Source organism: Cyprinodon variegatus, unplaced genomic scaffold (genome assembly GCF_000732505.1).
Source record: "Cyprinodon variegatus isolate N-32 unplaced genomic scaffold, C_variegatus-1.0 Scaffold39, whole genome shotgun sequence".
NCBI classification, from domain to species: domain Eukaryota; kingdom Metazoa; phylum Chordata; class Actinopteri; order Cyprinodontiformes; family Cyprinodontidae; genus Cyprinodon; species Cyprinodon variegatus.
In genome coordinates, this window is record NW_015150492.1 from 511738 (window position 1) to 530434 (window position 18697).

The 18697-nt window shown below is 36.4% G+C and overlaps 1 protein-coding gene across 1 annotated transcript in view; it reads right to left on the reverse strand.

The window, feature by feature from the left end:
* The window catches only part of b4galt2 (UDP-Gal:betaGlcNAc beta 1,4- galactosyltransferase, polypeptide 2), a 238203-nt gene that overhangs the window by 185781 nt on the left and 33725 nt on the right, over positions 1–18697 (reverse strand). The window contains exon 2 of the mRNA XM_015369896.1: positions 14180–15092. Within this exon, the coding sequence (XP_015225382.1) occupies positions 14180–14525 (346 nt within the window). The 5' untranslated portion in view covers positions 14526–15092. The remainder of the gene's footprint in view (positions 1–14179; positions 15093–18697) is intronic.

The window sequence follows — 18697 nt, forward strand, 5'->3', positions numbered from 1 at the left end:
TATGCACAAAGCATTATGAATGAATGCTCTTTTCACGGCAATGATCACAGGAAAAATGCTGAGTTCAACCTACTTACACTCATAAAAGCTAGCAGAGTGTTAAGTATAACAAATTGCAGTCCTCACACTAAATAAGCTTAGAAGTTTCACTATTATGCTATTATGTACATGAATGATCTGAACACTAATAAACTCACAAATTATGGTTTCCCTCCTGATGATATCCAATAGAAATGTTTCATTTCGTGCTTATTAAACAATGTTAAAGTCTGTGGATGTCCTGTATGTACATAATTTTCTGCAAGTTTCAGCAAAAAAACAAACTATATTATTGATTTCAATGAGATTAAAAAAAGAGGTAAAGATGTTAAAACGATAATACTAAAAATAAAAAAGACATCATGTCTTTAACTATCGTTCCAAAATCCTGAAAGTTGTAAAGTTGAAGAAAACGTTTTATCTCTAAAACAATGCCTTTTTATTTTACCTTGGATATGTTATAATGTTAAGTGTTTCTATGAATAATATAGTAAAGAAATGACAAAATAAGAAAGTTAAGATGACAATCCAATCTGTGCTTAAATACATGCACAGATTTGATGGCTAGGTGACTGCTGCAGCTGTCGTTTGACAAATGAGTTTTATTCCCTTCAGCTGTACTGAACAGAATCACCTGCTGTTAATATCTACAAAATAAACCCACATTTCAACAACACCATCAGGACGAGGGATTTTGAGAGGAAATATCAGACAAAAAACAGAGTGAGCATAAACATGATATACAGTATCTGTGTAGCTCTGAATATTTAAGAGGCAAAATGTAATCTCTCCTCTATTCTCATCACTTTCTCTCCCTTTTAACTTTAAGACTCACCTGGCTGTTTCCCTTTCTTTTTTCTCCTTTTCCCTTCTGTTTATGTCTCTGTGTCATTTGGATATCAAATATTGTATTGTAAAAGTGTTCTACATCTACATGGATTAGAGTTAAAGTTGCAATGCTCTACTTGAAAAAGAAAACGTGTTGGGTTTCTCCTTGGACCTGAGAAAATAACTCTGAGTGCTACGACACCATGTTTCTGTTGAATTGTTATATTGAGATGTATTTGGTATTAAAACTATTTAGACATAGACATATTAAGAGAAAAACTCACAGGGCTTCTAGTTAATTTGGGAATTGCTATTATTATTATTAACCACACAATGTCTGTCTCCTATTAATAAGATTAAGCAGAAAGGTATGCCTTTCCGGGTGTCGGTGTGGTTGTCCTTTTCGATTTGGTGCCGGGGCGCGCCATTTTTAAAAACCGAGGAGTAATAACAACAATTGGATAACCACGACGAAAGGTTGATAGAGAAGGTTCGGAAGTACGACCACTTGTACGATGCCTCAGACATGTTTTGGAAAATAAACACTCCTGCCGGAGCCGCCGAAGAAGTTCTCGCGAGTTCTCCAATAGGCTCCCCCTTGCACTTTGGTGGGAAACTGCTGTGCGTCCCTAGACATTCCAGACCGATGTTGCAGAAGCATACCATCAAAACTGGTTCGCGACCAGACCCAAGCGACATTTGATGTGTGTGGTTGCAAAAGTATAAATCGCCCTTAACCCTAACATCCCTACTGGATTAGAATAGCTAAGCAAAGATTAGATGGTTTTTTTGCAACTTGAAAGTTTGTTATAACCAAATAACTTTTTTAAAAACAGTTTCCAAGTGAGTCACGGAATATTGATAAATCTAAATAAATATATATTGTTTTTATTTAAAACAACATTCTTTATAATGGTGAAAGCAAAAAGAAGAGACAGAGGCAAATTGGAGCAGCAGTTATATTCAATCATTCCCAAAAAATAAAGAGAAAGTTTACAATTTCTACGTTCAGCTAATTGTGGATTATTTAACTTGGTTCAATTCATTTTGAAAATACTAAACAGCCATCGGAGAAGTCAATAATCTCATGATAAGCCTCTGACTGATCCAAGTGTGTTTTTATATTACAGTCCTGTGAAGAGGATGTCCAACTTCACTCGATACATTCCCCAGAAGCATCAATCGTTCTACCATCCTTTCTAGAGATTTCAGATCAGTCACTTGACAAAAGCTGACCTTCTTTATCAGCTTTGTGTGGCTTATTGAGTCACTGATGCTGCTCGCACAACAGCTGAAGAGATTTCACATTTATAAACTTTAAAAAAATCTACAGTAACCTTCTGTAAAACTAAAGGACCTAACCTTCCTAAAGAAAGACCGTTTGCTCAAACTCTTATGGTACACAGTTTCTCTGAGGTGATTCCAGTTTGTAATCTAAAAGAATAGCGTTACATTTTTACTGCTCAACTATTTCCATAAAAAGGTTTAAATCTGAGGTAATCGAACTTATGCATAGTTTTTCTGAAACCATTTCCACAGGAGTCTTTGTCAGTTCTGTCACCTCGCACTAAAGCAATCTGTACAGTAGTTGGGAGTGCTGATGGAGGCATATCCTATTCTATTTCTCCTGTTGTTTGACAGATTCCTGTTTCTCCAGAAAACCATAACTTTTTTTTTTTCCTCTAGTTTTTTGTTTTGTTTTTTCATTCACATACAGGATACGGTAAGGTTGGTCCATCCTTGGTCTCTTGTCAATGTCTGACACAGCTGCAGCCATCCAAGTATTTCTGCCGATGACAGGACTCTGGTTTGTACCTGAAGTCTGACATATGTTATCTGAGAAGCTCTAAATATAAAAGCTACATTTCTAAATAAGCAACAAATTTACACAAATCCCTCTGACATGTATGGACAGGCATAACTATATTTGTTTAAAAAAACAGTGTTATTGTAAAAAAACTTTGTTACTAAATCAATGTTTCATTGAAGATATTTTGAAGACCGTTAGAGAAAAGCAGTTAAAGTATGTAAACGGATGGTTAGATCAGTTGTGTATTGTGCGCCTCTATGGCTCATCACCAAATTATTATTTAGATCAGGGTTTTTCATATAATTCATGGAAATATTTAGTTCATTGTTTGGCTAAAAAACTTCATGTTGCAGGATGTAAATGTCCTAAAGCCATAATATTATATTATTTTGTTGTTGCTGTTAGCTTTTAATAAAAAATAAAGATGTGTACCTCTATTGGCTAAATTTTTATATAAAGAAGTTGACATCACATTGCATGTGAAGTAGAAAGCAGTTATCTTCTGTCGTCCACAGCAGTGGTTGACCTTTCCTTTTATCCTGAATCTGGATTTTATCGGTTTCTTTTACTAGTTCGGTCAAAGAACTCTTCATTTGAAGAGTGTTTTAGAACAAAATAATTCTTTATTCTTAAAGTCAGATGTTTGTTTGTAACTTTGTTCCTGACATTTCATCATTCAACTATTGTCTTCTAAAATAACTGTTTAAAACAGGGGGTTGAATTTGTGAATACTTTGCAAGAAATCAACTTTTATTATATGGTTAATCATTTTATTATTTTATTTTTTAATCTTGTAAAGTTAAAGAGAAAGAGGCCATGATCAAAGAGAAAATAAAACTGAGGCAAGTTAAAAAATGGAAAAACATATTCAGAGCCAGTCTTGGTGACTGCAGTTATTTGTGTGTTTAGAGAATAAGAGAATGTTTTGCAATATGACAGCAGGTTGCAAGCAGCGTGGTTCATCATTTATCATTTAGAACTCCTGCCTGTTAAAGAAAAAGTCTGGTCACATTCAGAATACAAACTTCTGAAAGTACTTGAAGTATGAAATTGCTGATGGAGGCATATCCTATTCTATTTCTCCCATGATGGAAATGTTGTTTGACAGATTCCTGTTTCTATTACATACTAAATTATTAAGAGTAATTTCATTTGAATTTGCTTAATCTGAGACATTGATGTTTGTCAAAGAACACTATTGCCACCTACTGGTTTGTGACATCACAGTGCGGTATCGGCTGCTGAGCAAGTCCCAGTGCTGTATATGGTGTTTATCACAACATGCTATTATCCATGATGGTGACGACCAGTGCACTATGTGAAGCAGAGAGTGATGGATTAATGACATATTTTTTCTCTGGCTAGAAGTTCGATGGCAAATCCTCCCTCTTCATGTTGGCAAACCAATGACGAACCCATGGTGAAAGGTGAAATAACTTCTTTTTTTTTCACTTTTACCCGTGTAAAAGTGTATTACAACATCCAACTGCTATACACGTGGGCATTGTCAGTTTAACTATAGCTCTCATGAATTTCAATGGTGAATTCCTCTCTAAATCGTAAATAGTTGTTTTTGATTGCAGGGGTGTTGAGTAGTTCCCATTGATTTTGCTTGTAAAGCGAGAAGAATACCGCACCGTGACGTCACTGCCGGAAGATGTCAGGAGTGAGGTGTTACTATATTTGGGCAAAAAATGGCCGTTCCCAGACTCAGGGATCGCAAAGAAAAATATTGTTTTTATTTTTTTACTGATTAATGCTAAATAAATTAAATCACAGAGAACGTATACGTTTTCGGTATAAATATTGACCCATTGGTTATTCCTTGCTGACCGGACTTTTCCTTTAAAGGAATGCACTTTAATAGTCACTTTGAACCAGAAGGATCAAAAATTAGAGGGTGCATTTTAATATCAGATTAACAGCTCAACACCATGTGAATGCCCACCCCCCACACACACAGACACACACAGATGGTAAAATTGGAAAAAGTGAGAACAAAAGGCCTGTCTCACATGTGCCAAAATGCTGGCATGCACTTTACCAGAAAATAATTCTGAAAGCCGATGTTTGGCCACCTGTCTGTGACAAGCTCAAGCACACCTGGATTTTAGGCTGGAGACTGATCAAAAGCACACTGGCAAGTATCTAACCCTTTTTTTAATATATATCGATGGAGGTTAGGTTCTAAATTGCAAACAGGGCTCGTCAAAGTCCAGACTTGAATCAGAAGAGATTTTGTGTTTTTATACAGGCCATATAAAAATAAGGATTAATGGAGTATGACAAAATAAAGCTAAACCATGAGAAATCTATAGGAAAATACTTTTTCATCACATTGTAATGCCGAATACTAAAAATCAGATGAAAACATATTAACCGGGCAAAGCAATAAAAACATTTCATTTGCTCTTCCACTACAAGTTTGCATTGGTATTAAAGTACAGCTGTGTACTTAATCATTTTCATAAAACAACATCCAAGAAGTCTAATTATAATTAAAAGCAAGGCAAAAAAAGAAAAAGAAAACGGTTCACAACAGATAGGAAGAATGATTATGAAAAAAAATGCACCGCAATTTTGTGTTGTTTTAACACAAGAACACATTGAATATGAGACAAAGACAGAGATATAATTTCTCTGTCATTGGTGGGTCTCTTAACAACATGCAATTTTGCATTCAAAAGATACCAATCCCCTTTGCATAGGACTTGTTTAGAGTATGGGAAATGGTCCAACCCAGAATGATCTACAGTAGAAATTATTTATTTTGTTGGTTTTCATAGAGTTGAATAGGTTGTTATCAAAATTGACCTCATTGTTTGCTTTTACCAACTCAAGGGATTTCACAGCATATAATATAAAGGATTGGGGGTCTGGGCAGCTTTCCAAGTTTATACTTTATATTACCGGTAACTGTCTTAGAGTATGACCATAGAAATAAGTGACATTTCTCAAGAAAAAGCTTTTTCAGAAAAAAATGGAAAATACAAGTCAAGTCCCAAATGCTCACTTACTGTAAGCTGATAGTAAAAGAACAGTTGACTGAACAGAAAAAGTACAACTAGCCTAATTATCGGGCCTCATGTGGATAAAAGTCACAAACGCAGCAGAAAAGAGGAAAGAGGCAAATGGCATTAAGGAAGGGGAAGCAGGTCATTCTAATGAAGTTAGCAGCCATTAGATTGTCAGGAGCCCTTGTCTTCGTGGTGATGGCTGTGTCAGCTTCATTGTTGCGTGGGAGTGCATAGCAATGTGTTTGTGAAGAAAAAAAGCATTGTTTACTGGCTTGATTAACAACAATAGGGGAACACACTATTTTCCACTTTCACAAGACTAATTTTTTTGTCTTTGCTGAATGTACAAAGGGGAAGATCGTGAAGATTGACTCTAACCAGCAAAATATAACATCAAATGATTAATAAAAAAGCAAAAAATAAACACGTTCAAATTAAAAGTCTCTACTCTTTCCAGGAGCATCAGCCATTAGGATGTGTGCAACATTAGTCAGATAAATTCCAGATAAAATAGCCAAGTGTTCAATGTAAAGTCAACATGGTAACAAAAATAGGTACCACTGAGTACAGATACCTGTTCCCAGGTACCAGGCATCGGCACTCTATTGGTTCAAATGGGAATGGTACCAGAGTGAAGGGCTGGGTGTTGGCATGTGAAAATGCCTCAGCCAGCCCGAAGTCAAGCTACAAAGATCGCACTGCACCAACAGTAAACTAAACAGGTGCAAAATCTGTATTCTCTGAGTAATTGTTTAAGGACAGGGTAGAACTTCTAAAATATCTTTCAATGATAATAAACATACACCTTGATTTATGAATCCATCATTTATGGTTATGGATACCATTCACATTAACAGTGCATTACATACACCAAGCTGAACAAACAATCTGCTCTCATTGTACTATTGCAGACCGTGAATTGAAAAAAAAAAAAACAACAAAAAAAAACATGTCCCTCTATTATGTGATACACATGCTTCTCTGAGCACCTCTGAGCGCAGCAGAGTGGAACAGAACAAAGCGCATGCAGTGTAAATTAGGACTACAAATGAATTGCAGCAAAGTGCAGACCTGAGCAAAGCAACAAGCAGTGGAAATTGGAAGTTATTGAACAAATAAACCTGTGAGTATTACTGCATGGATTGAAGTGCACTAATTGAGCTAGATGAGAGAAGTGATGGTTATAAAGTCTAACAGCTGCTGGGAGAAAGGAACTTGCAGTTAAGATGCAGCAGTCTTTCACTGAAAGAACCCTCCAGGTTAGATCCTTCAGGGCTGAACTGAAGGATCCCAAAATCTCAATGTATTAAAAGTAGGGCTAAAACTATTAATTGGATTAATCGGTTATTGAAATAATCGTCAACTAATTTAGTAATCAATTAATCATTAACCAGAGTATAGAGACTCTGAAACATCCCTATAGCAGTTTCACCTGGTTTCATTTCGTAAAAAATCTTCTTTAAGGAACCTTTGGCTATTTGATAATTAAATGATTAATTGAAAGAATAATCGCTATTTGCAGCCCTAATTAAAAGAGACTGAAATAAACATCGAGATTCAGATACATTAGAGTCCCATTTACTGTGGAAAAAGAATAAATAAATGACGAAAATCTTACGTAGAAAAATAAGTTTTTTAATTTTTTTTTTCTTTTTTTACTTATAAACAACTCTCCCTTGCTTTTAGTTCAAAGAGAAATACTATTTCAAGACAAATCCCAATCAGCTGTGGAGGGATAGTTATGCAAAAGAGCTTGGAAACAGTAAAGTCTTATAATATTTTACTTTTGGTAAAATTTTAAAATCTTGATTAAAATATATACCTAATCCTGCATGAGCCCTAAACTAGCAGACTCATTCCAAAGCCAGTGCATCGTATTTACCCCTTCTATTAAAATGGCATGAAAAGCTGATTAAACATATGATGCCACTCAGCCTTCACACAGTTGGAAAGATAAAGGTTCAAAAATCTATATCTATATGAAATAAAACTGGCTTTAAAATGCGTCTGCAATTATTTCCACATTAATCACATTTTTCAATTTAAGAACAAATCTTAAATTGAGAAGACCTTAAAGAACTACCAGCTACCTATGTTATTCATTTAGCACTTTTTAAACAAGACAAAGACTAGAAAAAAAAACCCATTGATTATATTTCCTGACTTAATAAAATAAGCTAAATCTACTTGGGACCATGCAGGTGAGAGAGGGCTGGCCGTTGTCTTGGCTATGTTTGACAGCAGCAATGACACTGGCACTTATAGCAACACAAGCATGGCAAACAGAGCGATCACAGTAATGACAGGTTTAAGACCAGGCACTCGGATGATTCCTCTCCATCATCTTCAGGAGAGTCAGACGAAATGGGGGGGAAAGAGAGAAATGTTTTTCTGGAGAAAGCCAGTGGTCATGAGGCGATTAAATGCACTGCTGTCGGGATTCCTCCCTCCCCCCACAGATTGTGGCTCTCATGGGAGCTGTCAATAATAGATGTGAGTATTGGCATGGGTGCTGCGTATTGTGACCTTGGTCACAATACGATATCATCACGATATTGCAATATCGCTATATATTGCGATATTTATCCCAGCTATAAAAAAAATAAATGTATAGATATAAAAGCAAGTGTTGGATATGTTCATACTGATCATTTAGTTATTTTGGCATCCATGTTGTTTGGGGTTTGAGTCGCTCCACCTCCCCCATGACTGCCTCAACTAAAGATATGGCGTTGTGCCGCACAGCAAAAGGACTCCACAGCTCCATCTGGCACAGTGGCGTTGCAGAGGGAGCCCATTTTTCATCATTTTATTAGGTCAAAATCTTTTGTATTTTTAAAATCTAGGATACAGTAGAACTAGGACTTTAACATTAATACTAGGATACTATTCAAATTTAAAGGGGCATAGCAACATTATATCCCTATACAAAAAAATAAATTATAATTATTTGAAATAAGATAATATACACCAAGCATCTCTCCTCATATTGTTTTAATGGTCCATTTTGAGCCTTGATAGAATTCCTCCACCTACTTTATAGAGCCAAAATAAGCCTGACCATCTTGCAATGCCCCACAGTGAAGCTCTGTGTGATCAAAAACCAATGGATACTAATTGAACAAACTGATCTAAAATGACACAAAGTTATAGAGAATATTTCTCAGAGCCTCTTTCAGAACACACATCTGATCAAACATAAACAGGTAACAAATCACATCACATCAAGGTAACAAATATTTCAGTAATACACCAGCAGTGCCTGGTAATCTAGCTCAGAGCTAATGTCATATTAGACTTGACTGAAAAGATGTTGCAAAGTTGTTTATAATCAGTTTCAATGCATTTTCTACCTTTGATTTTGTTTTTGTTTATCAGAAAATTATTTCATTATTATTAGTCCTTCAGCAAACTGCTGTGTGTAGGAGGAGAAATTCAGCAGAGAGCAGCTACCCAGGATAGATCTGCTACTGTCTGCTTCTTTGGGTTACCTCACTATATCAGGTTAGCCGGTAGTCAAAAAATCAGATGCAGTGACCTTTGAAACCGTCTGTTTGGTGCCCTAGTTTTAAACACAAAATAAGGACTCTAACAAATAGACAACAAATTGTCTGGGTTCGTTTCCCAGCCCAGGGTTTTTCTGCATGGAGTTTGCATGTTCTCCCTGTGCATGTGTGGGTTCTCTCTGGATATCTCAGCTTCCTCCCAAAGTCCAAAAACATTACTGGTAGGTTAATTGGCTTTTCTAAATTCTACTTAGGTGCGAGTGTGTGCGCGAATAGTTGTTTGTCTCTGTGTTGCCCTGCGATGGACTGGCAACCTGTCCAGGGTGTACCCCGCCTCTCGCCCGTAGACAGCTGGAGATAGGCACCAACAACCTGATGGAAAATGGATGGATGGATGGACATTTAGACAGGCATTATAAGACCATACAGTTTGTTTTTGTATTTTCTTTTAGCAAAAAAATTTATTTTAGGGTAAGCAGTCCCTTCTCAAAACACTTTCCACCCCAAAAAAGATTTTCTTAAGTCGACATTCCATTTATTCAGCTGCTTTAAAGAAAATTCCATTCACACCGTGTGCATCCACACACCGTGGATGCACATGCATACAGGATATAAAATGTGGATACTAGCCACTCACACAGACAGCACCTGTCAGCTGGTGTTGTGGGACAGCCAAAGGCTTGTTTGTTTTCTTCCTCTCTGATTCTCTCTCTCTCCCTCACTTTCTCCCTTTAGCACACTGTGTGTGTGTGTGTCTCTATTTAAGGGTCTCCATTTTTTCCTACTCAGTACCTCCTCACCTCTCCACCTGCTGTTCTTTCCTTCAGCATATTCCACCTATCTCTCTTCATACCAGACCATCATACTTCCATACATTAGATCTCCCCCTCTCTGCACCTGGGACTGAAAAAACAGCCTCTCTGAGTCTCTCTCTGCCTCCCTGCTCATTATATCCCAGAGGCAGCCACTCGTTCACTGAAAAAGGCCAGAGATAAGCTACAAGTATGAGTACATCAGTGCTCTGCATGAATGCCATACCCAGACTCTGTGACTTGGGCATTTTAGAGTCAAATAATGAAATCAGCAAGGCTCCATCTTCAGACGAAGCGACCTCACCACTTTATCTCCCAGTCCCAGTTCCAAAGCACGATAGGGGCCTCAATATCAAATGAGGAAACCAATCATCAATGAGAAAAAAGGAAAAGAGGAAAACAGTGCAACAAAAATATATTTTTATGGATTAAATATACAAAGATCTTTTACAGATGGAGGGTGAAGGTGAATAAAAAGGCTTTCATGCAATCAGCAAAAGCACTGGTGAATATGAAGCACAGAATGGAACCCTTAAAAGTACCCAGGTTTACAAATCTTAAACATAAACAGCTCCTAATCAGTAGTGGCAAGCAATTAATTTGGCATTTAAAAAAAATGAAAGCTTTACTTTTCAGGGCAAAAGGTTCTTAACTTTAAGAAATTTTTCCAGCAACATTACAGTTTTCTTGCCTGTCTACAATAAAATAAAGTGCAATAATGATAGGAAATTTTAAAAAGAAGATATTTATAAAGATTTATTTGACTGAAAATTACAAAGTTGCATTGCTGACAACTGTTTAACACTATAACGCTATAACTGTAAAATATCTGACACATACACAGTAACATTTTCTAACTTTCCTAAATCCTAAATTATTATAATATGATGTATTCAGATTTTGTTGGAGCTGTGGGAGACTTTTTTTAGGCCAGGTTATACATTTTATATTTTGCATGATGCTGTTGAATTAATAAAGGTTTTCATACAGTTTAATTCTAGCCCATGCCTAATCTTAAATAAATACCATGTTAATCCTAATTCTAGATTTTTTTATGAGGTGTAAGAGATTTTTTTTTCCTAGTTTTCTTCAGTGTTGCAGTTTTACTGATTAGTTTATGTAAGTAAAGGTAGATATCCAAACAGATATACAGGAAAAACCTAAAAAAAAAAATTTTTTATATCTATAGTGTGAATGCAGACAGGTCCACACATATGTAAGGCTAAAAACAAAGATCATTTGCCTCTTTAAAAAAAGAGTAAACTCTAGACTTCAGAGAAAGAACACAGATGCAATATCTGTATGGACCATCAGCTTTGAAAACTGTATACGGTAAGTTATATTTTCACCAATTCGATGTAGTAATGAAGAAGTACAATCAAGTGTTTCAGGAGTGGATGACAGAAAGACTGACATAATTAGAGCAAACATTAGATTTTTTTCCCCCAAGTAACTGGCAACAGTACAGCAAAGAAAAGCAGCCTCCAGAAAAATCAATAGGGACATAGTGAGAGTGAGGAGATAAGGAACCCCACTATCATCCAGAGATCAATGTCTTATCACTTTGACATGTTTATTGATGCACAAGCAGAGCCGGCTGTACAGCAATGGTTTCAAAGCAGGCAAAACTAAATTCAAACTAGGAACGCTAATTAAAATCTATTCTAATTTTCATACTTGAGATAAAATATGATGCAACCATATGGTGGTTTGGTACACTATAATGTGTTTTGGTATGGGTAATATTGAAATTTGCCATAAGTAGGGAAAGAGATCCAGTATTGGTGTCAGGTTCTTTAGAAACTTGTTTTTTCTAAAGTGAATCTTATAAAATGTGCGGTAGTATCATCTGCAATAATCCCTTTGTTCAGCACAATATGAAAAAACAACATCTACCAGTATACTTAATATCCGTAAAGCCTCTCTCTAATTTGCTGTGATATTTTTCTTATTAATTTGCTTTTAAGTTTAATGTAAATTAAAAAAATAAGTCGCTGAATTGAAATGTTAAAGCTCCAGTGAGTCCGTGTGCTGCTGTTTTTGTTCCTGCGGAGGGCCTTTAGGGTCCCACTTCATGAATCTCTGCTAATAGCTGCATGTAGAGTCTATCAGGTTGAAATATGACAGTGTAAATCTATTTAATGTTGTAGGTTGACCTAGAAAAAAGACACTTACTGTTTCTCTCCTAATTGAAATAATAGAGAGGTGTTTTTTTTCTCTTTTTTTTTTCACACATAATGTGTTTTTTTTCTTTAACCTTCGGGTTAGAAGACAGTCACATTTGATCTAGGTCTTATCTATTCATTCATTACAGCAATCACTTATAAGCACATCCTCCTCTTTTACACATCTTGCCTTGCAATGTATTTAGCTAAAAAACATAAGCTTTAAAAATAAAAAGACTCAGTTGAACACAGCGATGGAGCTTGTGCTGCACCTTGCAAAATTATTCATATTCTATGACACAAAGGAAAACACCACCGTGAGATGGAAGAATAATGCTGCATGACTTAGGCCAGTTTTTAAAATGAAGGGCCTGAAAAGCGCTGTGGTATACGTGTGCAGCTGTCTGATTCTGTACTTTGTAGAAACATTTTTAGGTGGAATTGTAGCTGCAAGTCTTTTTGGTACGACTCCGACAGCGTTGCCTGTGAAAAATGTGCATATACCTCTTTGAAAAACAGACTACAACTACTAGAGTGGATAGAAACCATTTGTAAACAATAAAGTTAAAGTTTAAGGATTGAAAAATAAATTTGGATTTTCATTTGCCTTTAATTATAGATTACGGCATCTTTCAACCATGGAAATATGCTTCTGCTCTAAACCATTCAATGAAATGAAAAAATACATATATAAATGATTCATATCTATAATTAAAATATAAATATATTTAAAATTGTATATATGCAGCAAGGATTGTTTATTTATATTTATTTGTGTTTCTTCAGAACTGTGCACCCAGCTACCCATTTCTAAATCTAAACAAACCTCAATTCACACCTTAGTCCGTAACACCTCTCATGAGGACCAGTCGTTGGTTCCCACAAGTATCTGTAGGTCCCCAAAATGTAGCATGTTCCTGGGAAATCATCCACACAGAGTAACAAAAACATGACCACACACACACATAAAACAGATTCAGATTTGAGGCTGTAATCGTAATAAATAACGTTAAAAATGTAAAGGGTGGAAATGCTTTTGCACGGCACGGTATGAATACAAATAATTATACTGAATAGCGCACAAAAGTTTTTATTGCCATGCTCCATCAAACCTTAATCCGGGCATACACCAATGTCATATTTTAAATTGTTGTACTCAGCCACAGCTCAAACTGTACAACAAAACTGCAGGGTTTAAAAATTCAAAGCTCACAATGCATGTTCTTACGCTGTACGGCCCAATGCTCTGATGCAATCTAAATGCTCACGCTGCACATCCAAAAACCACACGTCGGACTCAGCTTCAAGAGATGGCGTCAATCTGGTAGAAGAAGAACTCCCTTGTTTGCACATGCACAGTGCTCCATGTTCCGGTAAATCGGCTCGTAGACGCTCGTAGCTCTGCTTCAACAGCAGGATTTACCCATGAACACCTCATGAGGGCCGACCGAATTTCAACATGTTTGATCTTCTCCCGACCTCACGATTCCTGATTGGGATATGGTGGTGAAAGGCTGATCGCCCCTCGTTACCCCCTGTGTACTACACAAGGCAGGACGCAACATGAGGCTGAAACTCGGCCCAATCGAAAAAATTCTCACACAACTGGAGCCCAAAAGAGGGTAAAAAATCATACAATGTATGCCCGGCTTTAGTCCTGCTGTGCCACAAAGCCACTCAATCTTATAATCAGACTACAAAATCAAACAAAACATTGCATCACATTTTCATCTGTTTATGTGAGACACCCAACTAAACACTGCAGACCATGACCGGTATGATTATAGTTTTCCAAATACATGATAAAAAAAACTGACCAGAGACGTGCAGAACTTCCCTGAATTATATTAAGACAGGCAGCCATTTTTTTTACCTCCAAAGCAAAAAAACATTCAATAGCTTTAAGAAGACATGCAGGTTGATGAGGGAGAGATGTGTTTAAACTAGCCACATCAAAAAGTATACAGTTCTAAAAAAGAGAGAATCCATTGTCGTTACTCACCGAGGCCTGGTGGGTTCTCAGGACACGGTGGTAGCGGTTTGGGAGAAGGTGTATGATTGTTATCAGGCTGCGAGCTCGGTACCAGCTGTTCACCTGCGGCCAGGTATGGGGCTGAAGTCGCATTGGGTCTTGAGAGGTTGTAGTAGTAAAAATGATGACCGCTGGCTGCTCCACTGCTGTTATTCCTGGACCCATTTCTGCCATTATTAAAGCGGCTGAAGATGTCAAACCGCTGCGAGTAGACGTCAAAGTACAGGATCATCATGATGAGGAAGTGGAGCAGGCAGAGCAACAGGACGCCTTTGCAGATGCGCTCCAGAGTCCGGCCCAGCATCAACCGTGACATGGCAGAAGGAGTTGGCCGTCTTGTGACGGCCAGCCACGGCAACGCTGGCGTAGCTACGGGAATACACTCATCCTGTGGTTTCTGTGCGTGATAACAGCTGCTGTTAGTTCTCGTATGGGTTCATGTGGACTGTTGGTACTCTGACTTCAGTATGAGTCATGGGGTCACCAATGAAGAGAGGAAGACCACTTCTTCAGCTTCATCCACAATGTTTAAACTCTTCAAGACTGGCTTGATTGTGGTTAGCCTTCAGGTGTTGTTTTTGCATCACAAAGGAGCAAAATACTTTGAAAGGCATCTAGTGCAGAAGCTCTACTCCTATCAGTTCCACCATTTTTACCATTTCCACTTATCCAGACATGTAGATGTGTCAAGTGGCAGCTGAAGCTTTGGGATACTCCATTTTTAACACAGCCCAATTAGTCAAAAATGTGTTTTTTGCATTGAAGTTCTCCGAAAAAACAGTTAACGGATTGGTCACACAAATATTCATCTGTACAGAGGATCTGCTGGGAAGTCCATTAGAAAGTCTTTTTTTCTCATTGCACCACGAAGGTAGTCACAGACCTGAAGAAGAAAAGAAAGACAGTTGAGTAAGACTTTTGTAACCCTTACTAAGAAAAAGTCACCACTTTTTTTACTCAATATTGCATATCAATAAATACCTTTTTATACAGTAGCAAAGCAGAATAACATAAATCAATTAAACATAGAGATTTCAAAAAATTGTTTTATTCATTAAGGATAAAAAACTACCCAAAACTGTTTCCTCGTGAAATAATAATTAACCAGATTCAAGTTCATTGTTGACATCCAGAGCTGATTAAAGCTCAACCTGTAGAATCAAGAATTCACTATAATGGAACCTGTCTGACATTCAGTGAGATAAAAGATCTCTAAAACTATCAAATCATGTCCTAATATAAAAAAGAAATGCAGGACAAAAAAAAAAAAGCAAAGTCGCTGAAATTGATCTGTCAGGAAGCACCTAGAAAGTTATCCATAAGAAATGTGTATATTTGTAACCTATAGTAAGAGTCTTTTATATCCTAAAGGAGAATTTACATTAATCGGTTCATTACTCTTTACTTTTAGAGAAGTTGGATTAGCAGGAAGACAGCGATACACTTCATAAATTGGAATCTAATTAAGTCATTTTGTTCTTATAATAAGATAATATTTTCTTGAATTGTGGAGGTAAGTGGGGCACTTACCAATGGAACAAGACAATTTACATTTAAAATAAGAAGAAACAATTGCATTGTCTCATTTCAAGTGCATACTATCTATTTATCTTATTGTAAGAGTATATATACTTACTGCATTGGCAAATCATCTTATTTACCGCCTCTAATTAAGTGTAAATACACTTAATTTAAGAATATATTACTTATTGGTAGATCGTTTTTGCAGTACAGTACAGTTGCTCAAAATCTACACTAATGTTTTGGAATCACTAGTCAAAGTCTGGACACACTGATGCATGACCTTAAACAGGCTGGTCATGCTGGAGGCCTCTAATATGGTTGAATTAAACCATTTGTGCACAGTTGAATGAGCAACAGTTCATCAACAGCAACATCCAGATTCATTGCAAGTTATCACAAAGATTTGATGGCAGTTGATTCCATTATTAGTTGCACATGTTAGATGTACAAGGTTATTTTTTGGGGGGGTTAGGTTGGTTTTAAATTATCTATATTTGCTTTTTGGATTTATTGTGGTGTATTTGATTTAACATTTATCATGTGAAAATACTGTAAGCAAAAACATATAATGGCAAATACATTTCATATAAGGTCCTTCAATTTATTTGTCAAAATATTCCTTTCTGAAACCAGTTAAATATTTTCTTATTATGCTTACTGACAAAACTGCAGGTTGAATGCCATTAATTATGGAGGCATGTTTTGACTCAGACACTTCTTGTATTATTGGCTGCATAAAATCCAACCATACATCATCGATCTTTCACTGGCACTTAGAAAGCAGTGACCTTGTTCTTTTCGTCAATGTCTGGTTAAATAGCAAGAAAAATATAGAAGAAGAGGAATAAGTACACATGTGAATTTGAAGGAATATAAAGGAAGGAGAAAAAAAAACTCCACAATCGATAACAAAAGCATTTATAGACACAAACCAACCGAGTGCCTTGACTGGGGCAGTTCAGCCAAATTGACATACCAAATCAAATTTCCAGTCAAGTGGTTTAAAAGGCATTTATGATAAGAGGAGACTGCAAGTGGGAATACACAAAGCAATGAACATACAAGGGAAGGAGAGAAGGGATGGGGGCGGTGGGGAGAGTCACTTAGTTTATCCCCAGGAGCGAATTACTGAAGGTTTATAGCTTTTCCAATAAATGAGAGGAAAAGATGAGAAAGATAAATAGCCTGAATGATATCAGAAGCTCTGATGAAAACCACAAGCTCACACTATTTTCCATGCTAATAGCAGATATCTAAAGAATATTGGGTCTGATGTTCTGCAGAGGGGAGCATCATAGACATTCTCTGAAAAAAGCCTGAAATCATACACTATCAAAGATCTATGCAGGCTCACTTTATCGCTACTGCTTTATGTTTAGCAAAACAAGAGCAGTCCTCCACATTCTACTGAGATACTACAATCTAAACTTTAAGCAACATACATGGCATATAGCACAACGCTACAAAATGTCTATGCAAACTTCATAGTTACTAAATGTGGTGATTTCCACTGCCAACACATGGCTTCTACTTGACAATTGTATCTACTGAACAAAAGAATAAACTTTAAATACAAGAAAGTGAAGACCATTAATTTTTTTTTCACTTGGAAAAAGTGATTATACACACAGTGTAGAAATGTGTCTATACCATTACACCATTTCAACCATAGGTTATAAACCAACAGCTCTGGGTTAGGGGTAAAGTTGATCTGCTGTAAGGCTTCTGACCACCTCATCTGCAGGCTCCATTTTTTTTTTTTTAAGGTTGACCTGTTTTTGGCCATCTAACCAAAACATCCTCCTGCTGTTCCCATATTTTAATAGGGGGGTGCATGTTCAGGGCGATGTGCAACATTAGCTGTCTGTCTCTTACACTTTTTCACATGTTGACCAAAAGGTTTCGTTCTGGACTAACCTGATAAGTGCATGTTCTTCCTCATTACTTTTGGCTCCACATTTGTGGCAAACCGTAAACATTTTTCTTCTTCTTCATTTTAAAATAATAAAGTATGTTGGATTGAACAGCGTTCTGTTCGACAGCTAAGGATATTGCGTAGAGCTCACCTGCTGTAAACTTCATCACAACTTAGTTCCTTTATAGAACGGCTTTTTTCATAACGAGATTAAATAAACACACTTGGATTCTGTTTACTGGTTGAGGGACTTTTGATTTTATTCGATGGCACTTGACTTTTATTTAAGGACATCAAATCCTTTTATCAATTCAGGTCCCACACACAATTTATGCACCAGATTATGTTGATCTGTTCCATAAAATTCCATTAAAGTACACTAAATGTCATAGTTGTTTTTGACAAAAAGTGAAAAGATTCATTCACTATTACTGAATGAATCTTACTTTTGTTTGAGTGATTTGTGTTAAACGTAAATAAGAATGAGTGAATTGCACAACATCTCCATTGACCTATGGACCTATGGAGCAATATACATTTTACAATCTTACTTCACGTTTCCAGTAGATTTCATGAAAGTACAAATTAATATGACAAAACTTTAGAAATGTCCCAATGCAACTTTTTATTTCTGATACGATACTGATATATTACAGCTTTGAGATTTGACCAATATCAATATATCAATATTAATCATACATGCCTTTTTTTTTTTACCCTATTTTGTACTTAATATTTTTAGAGAAGGCTTGATCAATTGATATTACTAAACAGAGAACAGTCAATAACAATAGATATGAGAACAACTGACCCATGTTACAGAATGACCCATGTTATATTACCCAATGCGTTATAGAAGTTTTAAACAGAAGCAGAGTGTTTCTATCATTGTGCCAATATTGAAGATTTGAAAAGATCTGCAGGCTGATATAATCCGATAGTTTTTTGGCTAATATTGGACTGATATCCGATATTAATTTCGTAGCAGAAAACCCCTACAAGACTAGGCCTGTACTTATATAGCATTTTTCAAGTCAAGGGACTTCACA